Source organism: Pseudopipra pipra, chromosome 11 (assembly GCF_036250125.1).
Source record: "Pseudopipra pipra isolate bDixPip1 chromosome 11, bDixPip1.hap1, whole genome shotgun sequence".
In the NCBI taxonomy this organism is placed as follows: domain Eukaryota; kingdom Metazoa; phylum Chordata; class Aves; order Passeriformes; family Pipridae; genus Pseudopipra; species Pseudopipra pipra.
The window spans coordinates 12,400,488-12,420,778 of NC_087559.1; the positions used below are offsets into that span (position 1 = coordinate 12,400,488).

General features: G+C 54.1%; 2 protein-coding genes across 10 annotated transcripts; both read right to left on the reverse strand.

Annotated features, from left to right (window-relative positions):
* Positions 1-3,351: 3,351 nt before the first annotated feature.
* On the reverse strand, positions 3,352-12,145 carry LOC135420305 (cytochrome b-c1 complex subunit 1, mitochondrial). The gene is made up of 13 exons (XM_064667550.1): positions 12,024-12,145; positions 11,468-11,608; positions 10,936-11,022; positions 9,996-10,125; positions 9,051-9,249; positions 8,375-8,454; positions 8,119-8,234; positions 7,574-7,717; positions 6,674-6,834; positions 5,567-5,652; positions 5,027-5,115; positions 4,420-4,495; positions 3,352-3,596 (listed from the first exon to the last, which is right to left on the reverse strand). The coding sequence occupies exons 1-13, from the start codon at positions 12,093-12,095 to the stop codon at positions 3,532-3,534; spliced, it is 1,446 nt and encodes a 481-aa protein (XP_064523620.1). The 5' UTR covers positions 12,096-12,145; the 3' UTR covers positions 3,352-3,531.
* A 448-nt stretch (positions 12,146-12,593) lies between these two features.
* Positions 12,594-19,697, reverse strand: SLC26A6 (solute carrier family 26 member 6). Of its 9 annotated transcripts, none has more exons than XM_064667547.1 (20): positions 18,513-18,946; positions 18,008-18,159; positions 17,587-17,726; positions 17,383-17,493; positions 16,910-17,082; positions 16,667-16,831; positions 16,385-16,537; positions 16,072-16,154; positions 15,832-15,979; positions 15,614-15,727; positions 15,431-15,508; positions 15,194-15,289; positions 14,966-15,072; positions 14,808-14,877; positions 14,547-14,639; positions 14,339-14,443; positions 13,636-13,812; positions 13,480-13,534; positions 13,085-13,206; positions 12,594-12,995 (listed from the first exon to the last, which is right to left on the reverse strand). In XM_064667547.1, the coding sequence occupies exons 2-20, from the start codon at positions 18,148-18,150 to the stop codon at positions 12,972-12,974; spliced, it is 2,157 nt and encodes a 718-aa protein (XP_064523617.1). In that variant the 5' UTR covers positions 18,151-18,159; positions 18,513-18,946; the 3' UTR covers positions 12,594-12,971. The 9 variants fall into 9 exon arrangements, 2 of the variants coding, with proteins under 2 accessions (XP_064523617.1, XP_064523618.1); XM_064667548.1 differs by having other exon boundaries at positions 18,008-18,156; positions 18,513-18,763; XR_010433459.1 differs by having other exon boundaries at positions 12,972-12,995; positions 13,085-13,366; positions 18,008-18,156; positions 18,513-18,948.
* Between the last annotated feature and the right edge of the window lie 594 nt (positions 19,698-20,291).

Here is a 20,291-nt window from a genome sequence, read left to right on the forward strand (position 1 = left end):
CTGTGGGCTCTCCTCCCAGAAGCTCTCTGGCACCAAAGAGTGGCACAGCTCCAAGCCTCTCATTTCTGTGAAAGCCTCCCTGCAGCTCCCTTCTTCCCCAGGACAGGCTTGGCTCAGCACCTATGATTAGTATCAACTGTACTTTCCAGGGCGGGTAATTAGTTCAGGTGAGGCAACTCTGACAATTGGCTGCTGTGGCCCCTCTCTTGGCAAGCACCCGGATCCCAAACAAGCATCTCACATATCAAAGGGGCTGCCTGCTCCACAAGCAGATCCACCCTGTGCATCTGCCCAGCCTTGCACTGGGGGTACTGGCAGCTTTTCCTGCAGAGAACAGGGAAACACGGAGCGCTCAGCACACAGCTCTAGTGAGTGCTCTCCATTTTCACTGCTGGAGTTTACATACCTGGAATAGCTCTGCATGGTGGACACAAGCCACCGGGCAGGTAAACTGCACAGAGCCTTGCACAGGATGCCACAATGAGCACAGTATCCTCCTTTCAAATCCTCCTTTTTGACAGCCAACAGACAGAATGTCAAGGTGTCATGGAGGAAAGGAAACTGCCTAGAGGTAGGTGGAAGGTGTGAGGTTCAAAGAGGGAATTCACCAGAAGAGGATGAGACCGTGCAGAAGGGGAGAGAGCAAAGGCCAATTCATACACCAGGCTAAATTTATCAGCACAGTCTAATGGGATCCCAAGTAACCTTCCAAGTGAAGTAGCAAAATAAAACACTTAAGCCATTGAAAACTAAACTGGCCAAAGAGCCCTGCTGAACAATCCCGCATTGTCCATGGAGCCAGGAAACAGATTTATTAGGTCACCCAGGCCATCTCCAGTTACAGTGAACTTGGGATGGTTCTAGGGATGGTTCCAACTCCCTCCTCTGGCACTGCCACTGTCCTTCACTGGTCAGCGGAAACTGCAGGAAGGGGAGGGGAGAAGTCCAGCAAAAGATCTCACTTTTCCAAGGTTCAGGAAAAGCACTGAGGTTGGACACTTCCATCATGCCAGACACTTCCCAGTTTTGATTCCCTTGGACTGAGGCTGCTACAGTGGAGCAACAGAAACACCCTTGGATAGCTCAAACAACAAAGGACCTGCCAGTGAGATCAGAGCTTCAGTTCCTCCAGCACCAAGGGACTCAGCTGCCAAATGCTCAACAACTCTGCACCAATTCCAGGCTACACTTTCCAAGTCCCAGACAAGGCTTAGAGCCTGGGTGTCTCTGCCAAGCAATAACGCTCTTGACTCCTGAGTGGGTTTCCCCCCCACCATCTTTTAGATCCCCAGTCTGAATGCTTGTTGTTTACCAAGGAGAAGTTATGTGGCAAACCTCTCAATCCTCGGAGCTGGGGAGATGCTGTGTTTCTGGAAGCATGGAGTGCCACAGCATGCAAATACAACAGGCACTCACTACAAGGCAGAGTGCCATCACAACTGCAGCCAGAAGATGCCAGCATCTCAACCTCAACTCCTAGCAGGCACCCAACAGCCCTCTGCATCCAGTGCCAGTCGCCTGGGCATGGCTCCTAGTCCAGATCAGCCCAGATACTCAAGTTCTACATGGAAAAAGCATCTATAAAATCCACCTTAGGCTGCATAAGCCAGGCACCCCTGAAGAGCTGCAGCCCTTTAGTCAGGAGTTATCTTTGCTGCATTGCTGGGAGCACACTGCTCAGCACAGCCAGCTGCTTTTGCAGAGAAACAGAGCAACTTGGAAAGCAGCAGTTGCAGAGGGGTTTGAATCTCTTCCTAGCATAAACTGGTGCAGGAGAGCCTGAGGAATTAATTACTCAATAAAAAGATACCTCCAAAGAAGAAAACTTGTAGGAAATGCTAAAGCAAGGATACACATCTCCCTTCCCTTGTATTTCTCACCAACTGCAAAACACCCTGGGAAGCTCACCCGGGAGGTGAAAATATACAGCAGTGGAAGACAAAAGAGGATTACAGTCTGATTGCAGTCACCGAACTAAGACAGAACCATGTATTGGTTCCACAAGGCTTGAGGCATAAGTGAGCTTGTTTAGTTTTTCAGCCCTCAGTGCACTTGTAACGAGCCAGAGCTTGTGATGTTAAACCCAAATTGCATCAAGAACATTTAACAGTTTCAAACTTGCCTTGTATACGCAATGAGTTCAGACACACTGACTCTCTGATCAAGAATCCAGATTCAGCACAAATGATTTAGTACACTGGATTAGTCTCAAGTGTAATGACTAACTCTGAGAAACTTTTACACTATTTTTAAATCTCACTTGTCAGGGCAGAACCTGGAAACTAAATGAGAATCCCAGAGACATTCATCCCAAGACAAAAATCAAACAGGAGTACCTCGCAGCTTCCAAGGGTAGCTGTGTCAGGCTAGTGCCACCTGGTGGGAAACTTTTCTCCACCCCCCTTGCTCAGTTTCATCCTTTCTGTTCCACGTTCCAGCTTCCCAGAGGCAAGACAAGGAAGTAACAACCAGATTAACACCAAGAAAGCAGAAAGGGCTGCATAGCTCTTCCAACTATTCAGATTATCTTCCAGGTACAGGCCACAGCTTCTCAGCTATTGTGTAGCTGAGCCTGACTGGATGGATGGAGGTTCATCTGCAAGAAGAATGTGTAGACCAACACCAACACACCTCACAACAATCTCTGTGCATTATTAAGCTGGTTTACGGATAACCAGGAAGATTAATTGACACATCTCCCTATAGAAACATATGGGTTATTATAACACAGCTCCTCTGGAGAGATGTTTGTCTAGCAACAGCTCCAGCTCCTCACACCATCCTGACTCTGCTAGAGCAGCACCAGCAAGGCCCAGCCGACCACCCTCAGCAGGTGGTGGGGACTCAGCTGGCCAGGTCTGGCTGCAGCTGATGAGGGATAAAGGGGTTGCACAAGCTGTCCCACCACACCGGTGCTCATTTCAACACAAGGGTCAATACTAACACCACAGCCCAGGGACAGGACAAGGACCCACCTTCCATAGATGCATTTTGATCTCCTTGGTGAGCAGGAAAGTGCAGAGGTTCCCCCAGACAGTGCCCTCTACTCTTAGGTCAGCACAAACAGCACAGGTACAGCTCCAGTTTGACCAGGCTGCTCCTTGCACAGAAGGGCACACTGGGCATAGCTTGAGGTACCCTGGCAGCCTCATCCCAGTGGAAAGATTTCATTCAACCAGCCTAGAGACAAAACCTCTAAATGATACTGCCAGCTCAGGACAGAGAAGGCAGGGCTAATGACAGACACATAGATAAGATTCTAGCATGAGCCCTGACAAATGAAGACTGATTGGTCCAATATCTCCCCAGTTTGGCAAGATTAACAATGTCTACATACACAACCCAGCAAGAAACACTTGAATCCCAGCAGAACCAACTCCACATGGGATGTTTTTATTTTTATACATTTAACACCGAGAAGACAGCTGCTTTGAATGGACTCAGCCTGCCCGTGGTGCACAAGGCATTCAGTGGCAGAAGGAACCTGTCACAGTCCACAGCTTCACTCCTTCCAACCTGCAGGCACACATCCTAGAGACGGATCCAGTACATGGCACTGCGGAGACGGTTGTAATCCAAGAGCTGTTCAATGGGACCTGAGTGAACAGAAAAAGAGTTAGTCACTGGAGACATAGTTAAAATCCCTGTGCAGTTTCTCATGGTCTTAAAGCAGATGGTAGCAGAGCAGACCGTGCTCACAATCCAGAGCAGTTTTGCACAAAACCAGGCAACCACAGCTCAAACCTGCATCAGGAAAACCAGGAGATACTATCTCCTGACAGAATAAGCTATTTTCTCCCACTGCTCAACAACGCTCAGTACAGCTCTACATACAGGTTTGCAATACAGGGAGCCACCAAGTCATTCCAACTTCCTGTTCATAAACTCTCCCTTTCCAAGCTGCTCCACTTTGAAGGCCAGAGGAAACAGCTGCCTGGAGGAGGGGAATTCACAACACACAGGAAGGAGGCAGCAGAGCGGAGCTGAGCTGCTTAGGCAGGTTTTCCGAGAGGAATTTGTCCTTGGCCAGACAGACATGCCAGAGCAGCACAGGAGAATCAGGTCCCTTCACTTCCCTTACATAAACCACCCTGACCCCAGGGTAAGGACACCTGGCAGACGTGCTGGGCCCGCACCCAGCTACAGGACTACCAGCCTTAGTCACAGCTCCACAGCAAGGAGAGGTGGGAGGACAGCCAGCAGCTCCCTGCCACTGTGTCTCCATCACCTGCAGGTCTGATCTCCTGGAAAACGTGCCTTGGCACACCTCATGTGCACAGGCAGGAGGATACCAGAAAAGAACCAGAGTGGTTAAGGAGGTCAGGGCAGACACATGAGAACTGCCTGCAACTCACTTCCACTCAGCTCTTGGCCCCGTCCTGTTTTTTAAGCAAGTACTAATTGCCTCACACTACTTACCCACTGCTGCAATTGCCGGGCATTTGTCATAAATGTATTTACTGCAGACATCTCTCACCATTCTTGCATCAACAGCCTAACAAATATCAAAGAAGCAATTAATGACTCTTCCAGCACATCTGCACTTCTCAAAGTTGCAAGTTACTGTTGCCATTACATATCAAGATCATTAAAAAGATACACTCAGACTCTTGGGGGCCAACTGCCCAGCTCTGCCTGCGAGGATGGCCAATGTCACACACAGCACATTCTTCTGAAGGTACAGAAGACAAGGCAGTCCAAAATCTGAAGCCTTCGAAGGGAAACATTGGCTGCAGAACTACACAAACTAGGTGTTGGACACCTCTAGGGGAAATATTAAAGGGATTTCAAGTTGTGCTGCTTGAAACACATGTATGCCCTCTTTCTGGGATGTCCATACAGACAGAGGATACAATGAGTCTATGCCAGAGATTTGGACATCTATATCAGTGTCATTGGGATAACCACCTGGATTCCAGGCAGTTTAAGGGATAAATAAGCCACACGTTACTCCAGCAAACTAAGGCCAGAAAACGCTGACACTAACCATGCTCAGGTACCCCAGCCAACACAAATGGATACTTACAGAAATCCTGGCATCCCACTCCTCCAGAGGGATACGGCGTCCATAGTTCAACAGATGGCTTGCAATATTCTCACACACTCGTGTAGTACCTAGATATTGAAAATATCACATGGTCAGTGAAGCAGAAAGCCTTCCACAATAGCACAGCCTGATCACCAGTCAAAGCACAGAGAAGAAACTCTAACCATTAAACCAGTTGTTAACAAAGCACAGTCCTAATTCCTACTCTATGCAGCTCCAGCAGGAGTTAAGCAATACAGAGGTTGCTTCAGTGGTCTCCAAAGTCTTACAACTAAGGCAGACCAGTCTGAGGGTCTCAATTTTTAGGTCACCAGGCAGTATGTCACTCGCTGGAGCACAGCAGGCTGGGGTTAGCTGCTTTGACAACACGGCAGAAGAACGAGGAGCAGGGAGAGGAAGTTTTGCCCAGTGCCTGCCAGCAGAACTGCAACATCTAGCACAGCTCCTGCTGCCCAGGAGAGACACAAGCAATAACCCTCTGAAAGCTGCACAGTGGTCCATCCATAAACCAGAACATACCATCCAGTTGAGCCACCATGGCATTTCGGAGATAGTTCTTGGCTCTTGTCACCTCTGACTCTGTGGTACTGGTGCACAGACGCATCCTGGAGAGGAGATGGAAAGACCACGAAAGCTCTTAAAGTTGCTTGTCTGCTCAGACAGAAAGGGAATTCCTCCCTTTCCCAAGCCTCTGCAAAAATAAGCTATTATCAACGCCACTTGTCTTGCAGGCTGAGATTCATCCTTGATCACCACAGAGCAGCTAAGAACTGGGGAAGCACTGAACAGCAGGAGGTAAGAGCTCAAGCTCACAGGCAGGGGATTCAGCCAGCAGGATACACGCTGAGTTACACTCACAAAGGTCTGAGCAGCCCTGGTGCTGGCTCTGGCTTGCCCAGCAGGCCCAGCAGCATGTGGAATGTATTGCCCTATCACAGGAGAAGGAAGGCGTGTCAGCCATTCCCACGCATGGCAAGCTGCTATGGAAACTGATGCTGAAAGAACGAGACAGCTCCACAGAGTCTGTTTGGACTCCAGCTGCTAAATCCCTTCCTCCCCTGCCAATGGCAATGTCTCTGGGGCAAGGGCTCACTCCACCTGCTCCATACACAGCACAGCTCGGCTCTGAATCTCAGATGTAGCCTCAAACCATTACTGGTTCATGGACACAATAAGATGGACAGCCAGAAGGTTCCCAAAAACTGGCATGACTCCAGCAGCAGGACATTAATCAGCTGCAACACAACAGCCTGAGTGGCAACAACTCCGCCTGCTTTGCTTAGGCTTAACAAGACAATGGAGATATGTCTCTTGGGCACCCAGGAAAGCCTTGTCTCTGAGGAATGATCTCCACTGTATATAAAAAAACCCCAAAGCCTCGGTGCTAATACTTGAAAGTGTGAACAAAAGACATGAAGAGCCTTAAGGGATTAAAACAGCTCCTCAAAAACCACATCCTACGAGATTTACAGAAACCACTTACAGGATCACTTAAACAGAATGCAAGTTACCAAGAAGTTCATAAAGAGACACAGCTCTCTGCAGACTTAATATGCTCCCCCAGCAGCTCAGTCTCCCATGAGAGGGTCAAATCCTAAATGCAACTTCTGCCAAAGTTGTACTTACCACTCCCCCTGAGCACAAAACATCATATCATCTATGGACAGAGGATCGGAAACAAAATGGAAACCGAAGAGGCCAGTGTCAGAGTAAGAGGTGTTGAATGTCTGGAAACTGTGGCAGAGATTATGCTCCACAGCAAGCGTAGCCAGCCTGCTAGACTGATTCTGTAAATAAGGAGATACTGTCAGCCATTTCGCTCTCAGCTTCCTCACAGCTCAAATTCTTTCCCACTGAGCTGTTTTCACAAAGACCACAGACAAGACAGAGCGGAACACTTTGCTGAAGGGGATCTTAATTTAGACCCTTCATGTGGTCAACAGATGAGAATCACTGCTGGAAAAGCCACAGACAAAGGCCTAGGAGTCCATCCAGCAAAACCATTTCCTTTCCCAGCTGCAGATGAGGAGCTGGTATGCATACCACCGTAGGAGTGGGAGAAAATGGGAAGCACACGGTCTCCCAGCAGCAGGGGTTAGCACAGTTATACAGTCCAGACAGATTCCAGACAATAATGGAAGCAATACTGGAGTTTTGAACAAGTTCCACTTGCTCTGCAGTTGTAAGGCAAGCTTGCATCATGAGATTGCAGACTATTCAAGCTGTGCTCCCACCCCCACCAAGTGGTTAGTTGTGAGAGTAGGAATAAGCTGCTGAGAATTTACCAGCTAAACCTCTTCCAAACTTAGCAGAGAAGGCTCAGTTCATCTCCCAGCATCACCCCTCAAGATCTGGCCCGGATTACCCTTGATTACTCTTCTATCCTATTTTCCAGGCTCCTAACCCCTTCACAGTTGGAAGCTAACCACAAGAGCCTTCCCTAAGGCACATTCACACCTAGAATCCCCATAGTACTTCATATTAAAAGGCTCCAGGCTCTCCCGGTCACACTCAGAAGCCTCTTACCTTCCCACCTCCAAAAGTGCGGTCGTAGCGCCCGATGATGGCATTGGCCACGTTGAGGACAACGTTGTCTGGATCAGCCCATCCTGGCCCCTCCACAGCAAGAGCAATATGGGCAAGGGGCAGACCATCATCTCTGGCACGGATCTAGGAAATCATCAAGGAGTGGAGGAGAACGGCATGAGCACTGTGACTTGCCCGCAGCCTGCTGCAACGCCAGGCTGACAAAGTAGGGTACTTGATGTGATTCCAGTGACATGAAAGAGTCTCAGGCATTACTGAGCACAAACTGCTCTGATGTGAGTTTTCCAGCAGATGATGTGAGCAACGGCCTCTCATTTCTAACGGATGTGGGTCCCATCTAAAACCCAACACGTGGCAATAAGCCCCAAGAACAGAACATGGGAGCACTACCAAGATGCTGCATCATCAGCTTCTCCAAGATACACAGATTTTTTTTCCTCTCAGAAGCAGCTGTAATTGGTTTCACATTCATTCAACAGTTGGGCAACACCTGCTTGTTTTGATGGGGACCAAAAGAACTTTACCTCACTCCCTGTGAAGCGACAGTGCGGGAGGATAGGCACAGCATCCTCTTTGTATGCGACAGGCACTCCACTGAAGTGTTGCTTAGCTGCATCTACCAGCTCTTTGTGCGAAATACCTGGCAACGGCAAAGAGAGAGACTTACAGTCCTAGAGCAATTTAACAAAATGATCTGATTTTACATTAGAGATGCGTGACAGGGGTTTGGGTATTTGAAAATACCAAGGCTTCCCAGAATCACAAGGATCTAGAACTTGCCTCCAGCAGCTGCCAGGACCATACGGGGTGCCTTGAAGTGAGTATCAACATATGAAGCCAGATCTGCTCGAGTCAGCCGCCTGGAGAGAACACAGAGAGAGAACGTCAGCACCTCTGACTTGGAGGAATGAGAGGCTTAGGAGAAGCAAGTTTGCAGTGCAGAGACAGCAGTGATTCTCTTTGTTGTGGGGTAACGATACCTTTTAGAAACAATACATTTTAGAAACAAGACTGTGCACTGTTTTCCCCATGCTCTAAATCTAGAACACAAAGAAGGGGAACCAGCAGTGAAGATGAAGAGTTAAGGATAAAATTCAATGCAGATTGGAGAGTACTGAGCCCGGTCACTGACCTAATGCAAGGCGACTGCTTCAATGACCACCCTATCTCTTAATTTCTCTAACAGTGTTAAATTGACAAGCATGGGAGAAGGTTCAACCTGTCCCTTCTAACCTCAGGTCTTGCACTAGGGCTTCTAAGGAATGTGTGCAGCATTATGCTTTCACCAGCTCCAACAAGGAAAACACAGTCAGGGCACAAGGAGAGCCCCATGGGCACAGATCACCTCCGTGCACACACTGGTTTCCTCGGGCAGTCACCACGACCAAGCAGCAGCAGTCATGCACCCCATGGACTGAACCCCTGGGCTGTGCCCTGCATCCAGCCTGTTGCTCACTTGATGTTCTCTGTGGTCCCCTCAACAGTGTGGGCCAGCGGAGTGCCCTGGAAAGCAGTGGCATGAAGGTAATCAAAGGTGACATCCATCAGGTTGCTGTCCATTTCTTTCAGCTCCCGAAGGATGACGCCACGTTCCTTCTCGATCTGAGAGTCCTCCAGTGCACAGTTCTGCACAACGTCAGCCAGGAGTTCTACAACTGCAACACAATTCCCATGTTAGCATCCCACTGCCTGACTGCCACCCAGTGCTGCTGAAAGCAGAAGAGACACAGAGGAGGAGTGAGCAACAAACCACACTGGAGAGGGGATGCAACATAAAAGAGCTGTGTGCTGCCTGTTCCCACAGCACAAACAACACCAGTTTAGCAAGAAGTCTTCAAGTCAGATCATCACTGACAGTGGAAAGCAGGCAACATTTGCAGAAAGTGAAGCATGTCAGAAGCAGGGCACTGCTCAGAAACACACTGAATCCCTACAGAGGGTTTGTGATACCTACAGCATAGCCCGTATCTACAGCAAGGACCACAGCTCTGACTCAAATCGCTGCCTCTGGCCAAAACCAACCCAGAGGAGTCTGCACATGGCAGCAGAGCACAAGCTGCACTCACAAGAGCTGCAATGAGCACTCCTCACACAGCAGCTGTTGCAGACCTCAGTTTCCCAGCTCCATAAAACAACCACAGACTCCTGAATCCCCCCGTCCTCCCTCCTGGCAACACAGTCCAGCCTGACATAACTAAAGCTCTTTGTTTAGGAACACATGAACTTGCAGCCCTGAAGCATCATGTCACTGCACTGCTCTCTTCGACTACCAACCAGAACCTCCAATTTACCGTTCAGCTACTTCAATCCCTGTTTGGTAGAAAGGATGCCTGGGGAGAGAAACACAAGTACACACACTTCCTTAAGTTCCCAATCAGACTTTGCCCTCTGGCCATCCTACCTTTGGGCATGTCCTTGGACAAGGCTTTTATGTAGAAGGCAGTATGCTCACGGGATGTGTACCCATTCAGGTGAGCACCCAGACTCTCCACTTCCTTCTCAAAGGCAGAGCCAGGACGCTTCTTTGTGCCCTAGAAGGAAACAGATAAACTAAATCATGAAATGAACAACTTTCCCCCCACCAGGCAGAATTAAAGCAAGGAAAATAACAACAAAGATCTAAAGCAATAAAAACTGTCATATGATTCATAAAAGCCAAGAGCAAGCACAGAAGGCAAGAGATTTAAAACTTGGCTTATTTTCCCTAGATAAAGGATGGCTGAGGTGCATTTTCAAAGACCAACATAAATTCAGCAGGGAAAGAGAAGACTTACACTGAGAGACAACAATGGTTGAAGAGCACATCTGTGGAAGTAAACCAAGAACAAGCCTAAACCAAAAATAAGCAGGCGTCTAACTATCCAAGCAGTGAAACTCAGACGAAGCAGAAAACTTCTTCTAAGATCTTATCTCCTAAGGAGCAAGCCAGATACTGCAACTGCCCATGAAGGCACAGGCTGGACTCAAGTCAGCAAGTCCCAGGCTTAGATGTCCTCTGCCCTGTTCAGCAGAGACTTAGGTTATCTAAAAAGCAACAGCTGTAACCCCTAAGCTTCCCTCAACTGCTAAGAAAATCAAAGAAAAACAAATGGCTGTAAGAAACACTGCTTTGAGTTCTCTCTGCTAACCTGAGGAAACATGCTTCATACCACAGTGCTCCAGGTGTGTTATACAGAGGCTGGGACAGCCAAGGATTGGAACCACGATGTCAGACACTCTGAATTATCAATTACAGCATTTTTCACTTTAAGAGGAAAGACAAGTAAATAGCAAATAAGAGTGAACAACGTATGGACAGAGCATTCGACGCAGCTCTGTGCAGGCCCAGCACACCTCCTTACCTTAAAGGCCAGGTGTTCCACAAAAAAACCAGCCCCGTTGTTCTTTGCGTTTTCATAGCGGCTCCCGGCCTCGATCCACACACCCACCTGGCAGCAAAAACAGGGAGTGACATCAGAGAAGAAAACAATCAGCATCCTCGTGCCACAAACACAGCAGCAGGGACCAGAAGTCTGCTACCCGTACATTACACCAGTAGCATCAAAAGAAGCAAACACAAGCAACAGTTTCCTGCATGTGTTTTGGCTTTTTATCTGTCAGCTTCACCAAAGCTGGTTTTGCCAGAGAGAACTCCTACTGATCACTTACTGCTCACACAAAAAATGTAAGGCTGAGAAAACTTGTAGAGCACGAAAGCTTGACTACAGACTTAAGACAACACCAGGCTGGGCCTTCTGCTGTTACATTAATCCCACCATTTCATAGAAAGCAACAATGGGGTCACTGTCAAAAGCTTTGGTTCAGACAAGGTGCGTCACTTTTTAGAGACCAGATACAGGCTTCAACGAAGCCCTCAACCTATCTTAAACTTACCGTGCAGGTTGGCTGCCTGGACTCCTCTGAGGCCACACGGAGCCCGTTCTCCAGGGTGGTGACCTGGGTCTCGGGGATATTTTGGAGTGTCTGGGCATAGGTGGCAGCACCTCGCTTCCTTGTCAAAGTCAATAAAGCTGCCTGAAAAGACAAAGGCTGTCACGACCACTAGCTAGGAGCTCCCCTCGGCAGGGCCGGGAACCCGCCACGGAGCCAGAGGTTTGGAGCAGGTTGAAAACTCCAGGGAAAGCCCCACGGACAAGTCACACCCCGGCACTGGGGCGTGGAGCGGACGGCGGGCCCCCGGCAAGCCCCGCACCGGGAGACAGTGACAGCCGCCGCCGCCCCCCGCCCGCCCAGCCCCGCTCCAGCCCCGCTCCAGCCCCGGGGGTCTCACGGCCACCGCCGCCCGCCCCGCGCCGCCCGCCGCGTCCCCGTGACCTTCCCGGCCGGCGCACAGGCTGTGCCCGGCGGCAGCACCACTGCACCGCGGGGCCGCCCGCGCCCTGTCCAGACTCCCCCGACGGCGCTGCCCGCGGCGGGCGCGGTGACTCACAGAGGGGCGCGACCCCCACAGCAGCGCCCGCCCGGCCGCACTGCCCGCTCGGCACACCGAGCGCGCCGCCATCTTGTCCCTGCGCCGACCGACCGACTGACGGCACCGCGCCTGCGCGGGGGGCGGGGCCTGCGGCTGGGGCGGGGCGGCGCGGGCGGTGGCGGTAGGGGCGGGTGGCGGGTGGCGCCCCCTGGTGGCGGGAGGGCGCGTGGGGGCGGGCAGGGAATGGGGGTCCCGGGGTATAGGGGTCCTAGGGAATGGGAGTCTCAGGGGAATGAGAGTCCCAGGGGATGGGGATCCCAGGGATAGGAATCCTGTGGGATGGTGGCCCCGGGGGACAGGGGTCACAGGGAATGGAGGCCCTGGGAATGAGGATCCTGGGGAAAGGGGGTACCAGCTCATTCCACTCCCTCAGCTGCAGCCCCACGGCCCTGGAGGGGTCACGGGGAGAAGGGGCAGAACAGAGACAGGGGGTGTCAGGGCAGCCCACCTGCAGGGCGGTGCTGGGGGCCAGCTCGGTGGCCTGACCCAAGAGCGCTGTTATTGAGAAAAGGGCATTGAAGCCAACCCTGAGAAACACCACATGGCTTTATTGGCAGTGCCAGCCCACTGCTGGCAGCAGGACCCCCTTGGCCCCTCCACCACCCCCCAAACCACGTCCTGGCCCGGTGGGACAGGCCCGTGCTGGGGCAGAGTGGGAGCACCAAGCGGGTCACCAAGCGGGAGCACCAGGCAGCCCCTCGGTGTGAGGGCCAGCAGCAGCTCCGGCCAGCAGCAGCCCCATCACAGGGGGTCACAGTCAGGGCAGGACCCTGGCGGTCAGAGTCTGGAGGGGCTGGTGGGAGTACAGGGCCTTCGGGCCCTGAGGCAGGCGAGTCAGTGCCATCAAGGTGGAAGAGTCCTCCTTGCCCACCCAGCTCTTGGAGGAGACGTATTCCTCTTGCACGGCTACATCCTGGTGCTGTGGTCCGCCTAAGGGGGATGAGACAGGGAGAGGTTGGCTTGGCTGCCCCCTCCGTTCCCCCCCACCTGTGATGGGGATGGTGGGGCCGGGTGCTCACTGAGGCCTGGCGCCGCTCCCTGCTGACATGCTCCACGGCGTCGTGCACGGAGGGGAAGAAGGAGTGCTTGGTGATGGTTGAGCTGAAGAAGTTGCCCCGTTCCAGCTGGGCCAGCACGGGCCCTGTGTGGAGGGAGAAGCATCTAAAGTGATGGCACCTAGCTAAGCCCCCCACCCCTCACCTGAAGCAGCCCCGCCTCCTGTGTTGTGGGGGAACACCAGGATCAGCACTAGGGACCCACGCTCAGGTTGGATCCATGGGACAACCTGCAGCACCCATCCCCTGGGGAAACCCTGGGCATTGGAACACCATGGAGGGACCCCCAGGCCAGCAGCTGTGTGCAGGAGGGGTGACCATGCCCATCAGGGGCTCATGGCTCTGCAGATCCCCCTCACCCGGGCAGCTGGCAATGAAGACATCCACTTCTATGTCACGGAAATCCCTGAAGATCTGCAAATGGCAGAAAATATTTTACAAAGGAGGAGGGAGGGGGGGCCACCCCACGGGGCCTTGGAGACGCCCTCGATGAGGCTGCTGCCCTGGGCCCTTACATTCTTCAGGATCTTGATGGAGACAGTATCCACGAAGCTGACAGAGCTGAAGTCCAAGATGACGGCGTGGAAGCTGGGCTGGGGCAGCCCCAGGCTGCGCAGGGTGGGCTCCGAGGGCGCACCGCTCTCCCCTGCACTCAATTCAATCACTGCCACGCCTGGACCGTCCTCTGTGTTCTGGGGGGGAAGGAGATCCGGTGTCACTGCTCTGGGGCTGGAGCCCCCTGGGCTCACCCTGCCCTACAGTGCAGTGTGGCTTGGTGAGGCTCTTTGGCTGCACGAAGGCATGGGCAGTGGGTGGTCCCAGGAGTGGGTGCCCCTCTCACACCTTGACCCACTTCTGGGCTCTTTCCAGATGTGTTGAGACCTACCCCTCTGCCCAGTGCTGCTCTCTGGAACCGGCCTCATTAGCTGGCACTAGGCCAACCTTTGCTCTTGCTCTTAATTCTGATTAACTTATCAAAAGGTTAATGACTATCTGGTTTCACCACCTAATCATTAACAGCCTGGTTTTCCCCACCGACCTTGGGTATGACGGTGTGGCCCAGTTCAATCCCAGTGCCTTTCTCACCCACTGGCCCCAAACTGAGCTGGGAACTCTGTGGGCCACCAGGCCAGGCCAGTGCATGGACAATAGGGCCAGAACCAGGCAGAGAGGCAATGCTGGGTGGCACCAGAGCGGTCCCCTGTGTCAGGGAAGCACCTTTTTCCTCTTTGCCTTTTCCTTCTCCGCTTTCTTCTGTTGTTTCTTCAGCTTCTTGAGGGCTTTCTTCTTCTTCTGAATGAGGCGGTCCACATCGATGCCGCTCTGTGAAGCAGCACAGCTTTGTGTCCCCAGCTGCCCCACTGCTATCCTGGTGTTGGCAGGCAGGGGGACACAGGGAGCAGTGTGGGGCTGGTGATTCTCCTACCTTCTTCTTCAGGGCATCGGCGTACAGCTCCACATTGGCAAAGTAGAGGGTGCAGGAGGAGCGGAAGATCTTCACGCCCGGGACCTCCTGTGCCTGGGGGCAGATGGGCAGGGTACTATTCCCAGGGATGAAGCCACCTGCTCCCCTTCCCTCCCTTCCCCAAAATGCCCCCAGCTCCTTTCCCCAGTGAGCGGCCACTGGGGGTGCATTGGAACGCCCCCCCCATTGCAGGTGGCTCTTCCCCCAGCCCGGTGCTGTTACCATCTCGTATTCCGCCACATCCCTGTAGACATCGGTGTTGGAGATGCGCCCCAGAATGGAGTAGTGGGGGCTGTGGGGAACACAGTGAGGGGCTGAGGTCACCACGGGCTTCTCCTGCCCTCAGGATGCAGCATCAGCCCCAGCCCCAGGGTACTCACAGCTGGGTGCGGAAGATGACCGTGAGCAGCCCAAAGGCCACCGAGGCCGCCAGGCCAATGTCCAAGTTCAGCAGGAGGGTGGCCACAAATGTCACAATCCAGACCATCTGCAGAGGGGACACGGTCAGCTGCAGCATGGCCTCCCCTGAGCACCCACAAGCCTCAGGGAGGGTGGAGAAACCCTCTCCAGGGACAAGAGCACAGCCCCAAGGCTGATCAGCACCTTACCAGGTCCACTCGGTTGGATTTCCAGAGCATACTGAGGTCACTGAACTGCTTAAACATGCCCTTGAGGTTGATGATGATTATGGCAGCTAAGATGGCCTAAAAGAGAAGTCTCTGCAGCTATGAGGAAGCTGAGGGCAGGTCTAGGAGTGGGCTTTGGCTGTTCCGCTGCCACACTACCATGCCATGGGATAGGCACAGGGGTGGGATGTGGCACAGAGGCCATGGGACTAGTTGTACCTTGGGCAGGTCGTAGAAGAGCTCTCCGATCTTCAGGATGGTCACCAGGATGACCAGGGATGAGATGACACCAGCTACCTGTGTGGAAGGAGAGAGGGAGGTGAGGGGTGAGCCCCCACTGCTCACTGTGCTGCCTGCCCCTGCTCCAGCCCCACAGAGGGAGGCAGTGTTGCCCAGACCCACCTGACTGTTGCCACCTGTGGTCTCCTGTACCAGGCTCCGCGACATGGAGCAGCTGATGGCAAAACACTGGAAGAAACCTCCCAGGAAGTTGCAGAGGCCCAGCGCAATCAGCTCCTGCAGGGACAGAGCAGCAGGAGGGCAGCACCATGCTTTCCTCTGGCTGCAAGGGGAAGCTTGGCTTTCACCCAGGGTGGGGGCCCTGCACCTCAGAGCATCACCTGGTTGCTGTCCACTTTGTAGCCATGCTTCAGGGCAAAGATCTTGCCCAGGGAGATGCAGATGGCATAGCCAACCACGGCAATGGCAAAGGCATTGCCTGCCACCTGCCCAAAGTAGCTGAAATTAGGGACCACAGGTGGCTTCAACCTACATTCAAGACAGAGAGATGTGGCTCAAACAGGGGTGCTGTGGGTGGCTGTGCCCCTGCCCAGCCCCCGCCACCACCTGGCCCTGCTCACCCGCTGGGGATGGTGCCCACCACGGAGATGCCAAACTTGTCACTCAGGTTGACACCGTAGGAGATGCCAGTGGAGATGATGATCTGGGGGAGAATGACTGGAGTGAGGCAGGGCCTTTCTGCACAGGGACCGCGGAGAAGGAGGAGGAGGAGGAGGAGGACGAGGAGGAGGAGGAGGAGGAGGAGGAGGAGGGCATGACGTGTGCCCTGGAGCTGCACTCGCCAAGGAACCCCATCCCACGCCTCCCCTCCCTGAAAGGGACAGGAATATGCATGGCTGCATCCCCACAGCAAGCTGGGGCAGCTCTGGGTACCGTGATAAGCTCAATGGGGATGGGCATGGGCAGCTTGGCGGCAAACTTGTGGTTGAGCTCTTTCACAATGAAGATGGCCACCATGGCAATGATGGCGGTCACCAGGGTGCCCACGTTGGTCTGTGGCAGCTTCTTGCAGATCTCAATGACAGTCTAGAGGATACAGAAGGAGGGAATGTGCTCAGGAAATCAGATGTCTCCCCCAGAAGGTTTATGGAGGACTCTATGTGCCCCACAGGTGAGCCCCCAGGGGGTCCTGGGCAGCAGCGAGCCCCCACTTACCACAAACAATGAAAGTGGCCCTGAGTACTCGCCCACGGAGACCCCGAAGACATTCTTGAGCTGGGAGACGAGGACATGCACGGAGGCAGCAGTGGTATAGCCACGCACCAACGGGTCCGAGAGGTAGGTCACCACAAATCCAAACTGCAGGAGACCCAGGGCCACCTGAAAGGAGAGGCACCAGAAGTGACCCACAGCTTACAACCCACTGTTCTCTGCTAGACTAGGCTGGGGCCACCTTACCTGGAAGATGCCTGCCAGGACAGTGACGGTGGCCACCAGCTCCACCCTGGCAGCATCCCGCAATGCCTCATTGACCGTGGCGTTGCTGCCATTGACAGACTCCAGGAAGTCCTCACTAGGCAGCAGGGACTCCGTCAAGCTCCCGATCATGACAGAGATGACGGCGAAAGGACCTGGGGACAGGTAGAGTGTGGGCAGGGAGCCCAAGGTGAGCACCAGGACCTCTTTGAGGGTACCTCTTAAGGGTGGAGGGTACCTCAGCTCCTTTCCCCTCTGGCAAGGCTCAAAGCCCACCCACTGTGCTTTGGCTCTGGTTTGGCCAATCACCTTCTTGATGGGGCAAAGTAAAGGCAAGAAAGGCCCCCCCAACCATTCATGTGGCAATGCTGTGCCACAGATGAAGGCTTGTCCCTCTCATCCTCGCTCCCTCCCTCCCCACCGTTGCTGTCCAAGCACATGGTCCCTCAGCTCACCCACAGAGTTGTGCCTTGATGTCCCGAAGAAGAAGTAGAGGAAGACAGGGTAAAAGGAAGAGTAGAGACCGGTGACGGGTGGCAACCCAGCCAGCAGTGCATAGGCAAGACCTGGATGGTGGAGCAGGGAGAAATGTCATGAAGGGCCAACTCCTGGCCCTCCCCAACCCGCAGGGAGCTCCTGGAAGCCTGGGCATCACTCACCCTGGGGCAGGTGCATAATGCCCACACTGAAGCCTGAAGTAATGTCCCCCAGGAGCCAGTCCTTGACTGGGTAGCGGGGCAGCCAGTACAGGAAGGGCAGGAAACGGAACAGCAGGGACTTGGTAGCAGAGCCCGTGCATCTGGAGGGAAAGGAGTAGGAGTTGAGGCTGAGTACAAGTACAGGGGTCTGGGGACATCAGTAGGGGTAGACAGGGCCCCATGAGATGCAATGGGTCCCATGGGACACCCAGCTCCATCCACTGGAGCCAGGTGTCCCTCCAGTCAGGAGAACGAAGTAGGGACACGGGTACTTGAGCTTAGGGGAAAGGATCCCGAGGTCTGCAGCTCCCCGTGGTGGTGGGGCTGGGCTGTACAGCACCTGGTGGGGTCCAGGCACATCCCCCTGGCCATATGGTCCTACCTGATCTTGCGGAGACGCACCGAGGGCTTGGCGGGAGGCTTCCTCTGCGCCACCTCCTCCAGTTCAGCCTCACTCAGCACCTCACGGGGTGCTCGGTGGCTCAGTGCCATCTCTGCTGCCATGCCCACCTGACCTTCCTGCATGCCAGTCTACTGCAGGGACATCAGGGACAGCTCAGCTACACCCCCATAGCTGGGGACACCCAGCACCCTACCCGCGCCCCAGCCCCTCCTCCAACTCCATTCGCCACACAGAGCCATCCCATCTCGGCCAGGCAGGCAGGATTGGCCCTGAGGATAAGCATGAGCCAAGCTTTGGGAGTCCTGAAGCAGCGGCAGTAACTCACAACGGCAGGTGGGCAGGGAGGGAGCTGAGGCTTCGGCAATCAGTGCTGCCCGCTCCCGCCCCGCACCAGCCCCCTCTGCGCAATGGAATGCACAGGCGGGGTCTGCCAGCAGAGCTGCCCCAGGGGGGCTCCCCCTCTGCCTGCCCGTGCAGAACCCACCTTGGTGCCCACCACCCTTCCCCTCCGTGTACCACAGCAGGGCAGGGCACAGCTGCCGAGCAGAGCCCTGGCCATCCCACAGCCCTGTCTGCAGACTTTGTCCCTTTGCGCATGAGGGGAGCAGGAATGTGAACCCCTGGCAAAAGTCACGGCTTTCCATGTCTCTGGGAGTGTCCTCCCCTGACCACTGCACTGGAGAGTCGAGGTGAGCCTGTGGTCAGAGGAGGGAGGCTGGGCTGAGGTCTCACCCTTCTCAGGGCTGGGATGATGGGACTGAGGCATCTCCGTATAGATCCACAGCCTGGTCTTGCTCAGGGCTCAGGCTGAGAGCTGCACCATCCTGCTGGGCTTACCCAGCTGGTGACCTGCCTGGTCCTGAGGTACAACTGGACCCAAAATCCCCTCACAAGGTGCCTGGGGTTGTGCCAGCCCGAGTCCCTGTGTTGCCCCGTTATCACTCCTACCTGCTGTGCCCAAGCTGGTCAGGAGCTGGCAGGCAGGTGCACGTTCTGCTTCCTCCTATTTATTAAAGCCAGCCCACGATCTTTGAGATACCGCTCCCTGACTCCTGCCCTTCCTCCTGCCCTTCCTCCTGCCCTGCCGAGAAGCTGCCTGCTTCCCAGCCCCACTGCTGCACCCATGGCATCCACCACGCTCCCCTCCATACCCTGGTGTGCTGAGTTCCTCAGCTGTGGCAGGCCCAGAACTGTCACCACTGTCCCCAGAACCATCCCATATTGGGGACTGTCCATTCCAGTCTCAGCTCCTGGTCTGCAGCCATACCCAGGGTGCTGCCATGCCCAACCACCCATGCCAGGTGCAGAGCAGTGGTCTTCTTGCCATTGGGCACATCCTAGTGCCAACCTCCTGCCAAGAGCTTCTGGGCACTCACCACCCCAGGGCACTGCTCAAGGTCCTGCCATCATCCTCCTGTGCTCCCACGGCTCCCATGGGTGGCCCTTCCCCACCCCGTGTCCCAGAGCAGGAGCTCTGTCCAGGACAAGAAGGGCTACCCACAGCCTCAGGTCATAGCATCCAGAGTATTTTCCACAGCCCCTTGCTTACCTTGCTTGGAAGAGGTGTGCTGTGCCCTGTGGACTGCCCCGCTCTCCCACAATTTGCACAGACCCAGCCGTTATCTTGTTCCAAAGGTCCCCAGCGGGCACCAGAGTCCCACTAAACCCCTCATTCCTTCCTGGGCTCCATCGTGACCTAGAATTGGTTTCAGAGAATTTCTGAGTCATGCTTGGCCCGGTCCCATAGGGACATGACCGAGGAAATCCAGGCACCCGTAACTGACTGGTACCAGGGTGCGGGGTGAAGACAGTGGGCAGGGCCAGGCATCAAAGAGTCCTGGGTCCCCTGGGTGGTGGGATAGGGCTGGAGAGCAGAGTAAGCGGTGACATCCAGGGCCACAATTTCCAGAGTCAGAGCAACTCGTCCCCCTCCCTGGTGTAGGGTAACCCCTGGCCACTCTGGCTCTCCCTGTGGTGAGCATGACCCAGGTCCCACAGCAGCCACGCACCTTTCAGGTAGCAGGACTGAGCCTGCTCCCTCAGCCTCTCCCACATCCCTGGCCCCTGCCATCCACCCACATGCCCATCAGTCCCACTGTGGCCAGGTAAAGGCAAACTGACACAGGCACAATGTGACTGTTGCCTCCTCATTGTTTATTCACTCACCCAGCAGAGTGAATCAGAGGCCATCCTAGGGCTCCTGCTCGGAAGCAAACAGCACCAGTGTCATTTAGTGCCTCCTTATCGCTGCTCCTTGTCCCCA

What these genes read in the sequence shown, in the direction of transcription:
- LOC135420305 (XM_064667550.1), bottom strand. Translation starts at nt 12,095, where the DNA reads ATGGCGGCGCGCTCGGTGTGCCGAGCGGGCAGTGCGGCCGGGCGGGCG. An exon ending in GGTCCTGGCAGCTGCTGGAG is followed by an intron (nt 8,235 to 8,374) that starts GCAAGTTCTAGA and finishes TGCCGTTGCCAG; the next exon opens with GTATTTCGCACAAAGAGCTG. An exon ending in AGTGGGATGCCAGGATTTCT is followed by an intron (nt 4,496 to 5,026) that starts GTAAGTATCCAT and finishes GATATTTGTTAG; the next exon opens with GCTGTTGATGCAAGAATGGT.
- SLC26A6 (XM_064667548.1), bottom strand. Translation starts at nt 18,587, where the DNA reads ATGGCCAGGGCTCTGCTCGGCAGCTGTGCCCTGCCCTGCTGTGGTACA. An exon ending in CCACAGGTGGCAACAGTCAG is followed by an intron (nt 15,509 to 15,613) that starts GTGGGTCTGGGC and finishes CCTTCCACACAG; the next exon opens with GTAGCTGGTGTCATCTCATC. An exon ending in AAAAGGCAAAGAGGAAAAAG is followed by an intron (nt 13,813 to 14,338) that starts GTGCTTCCCTGA and finishes CTTCCCCCCCAG; the next exon opens with AACACAGAGGACGGTCCAGG.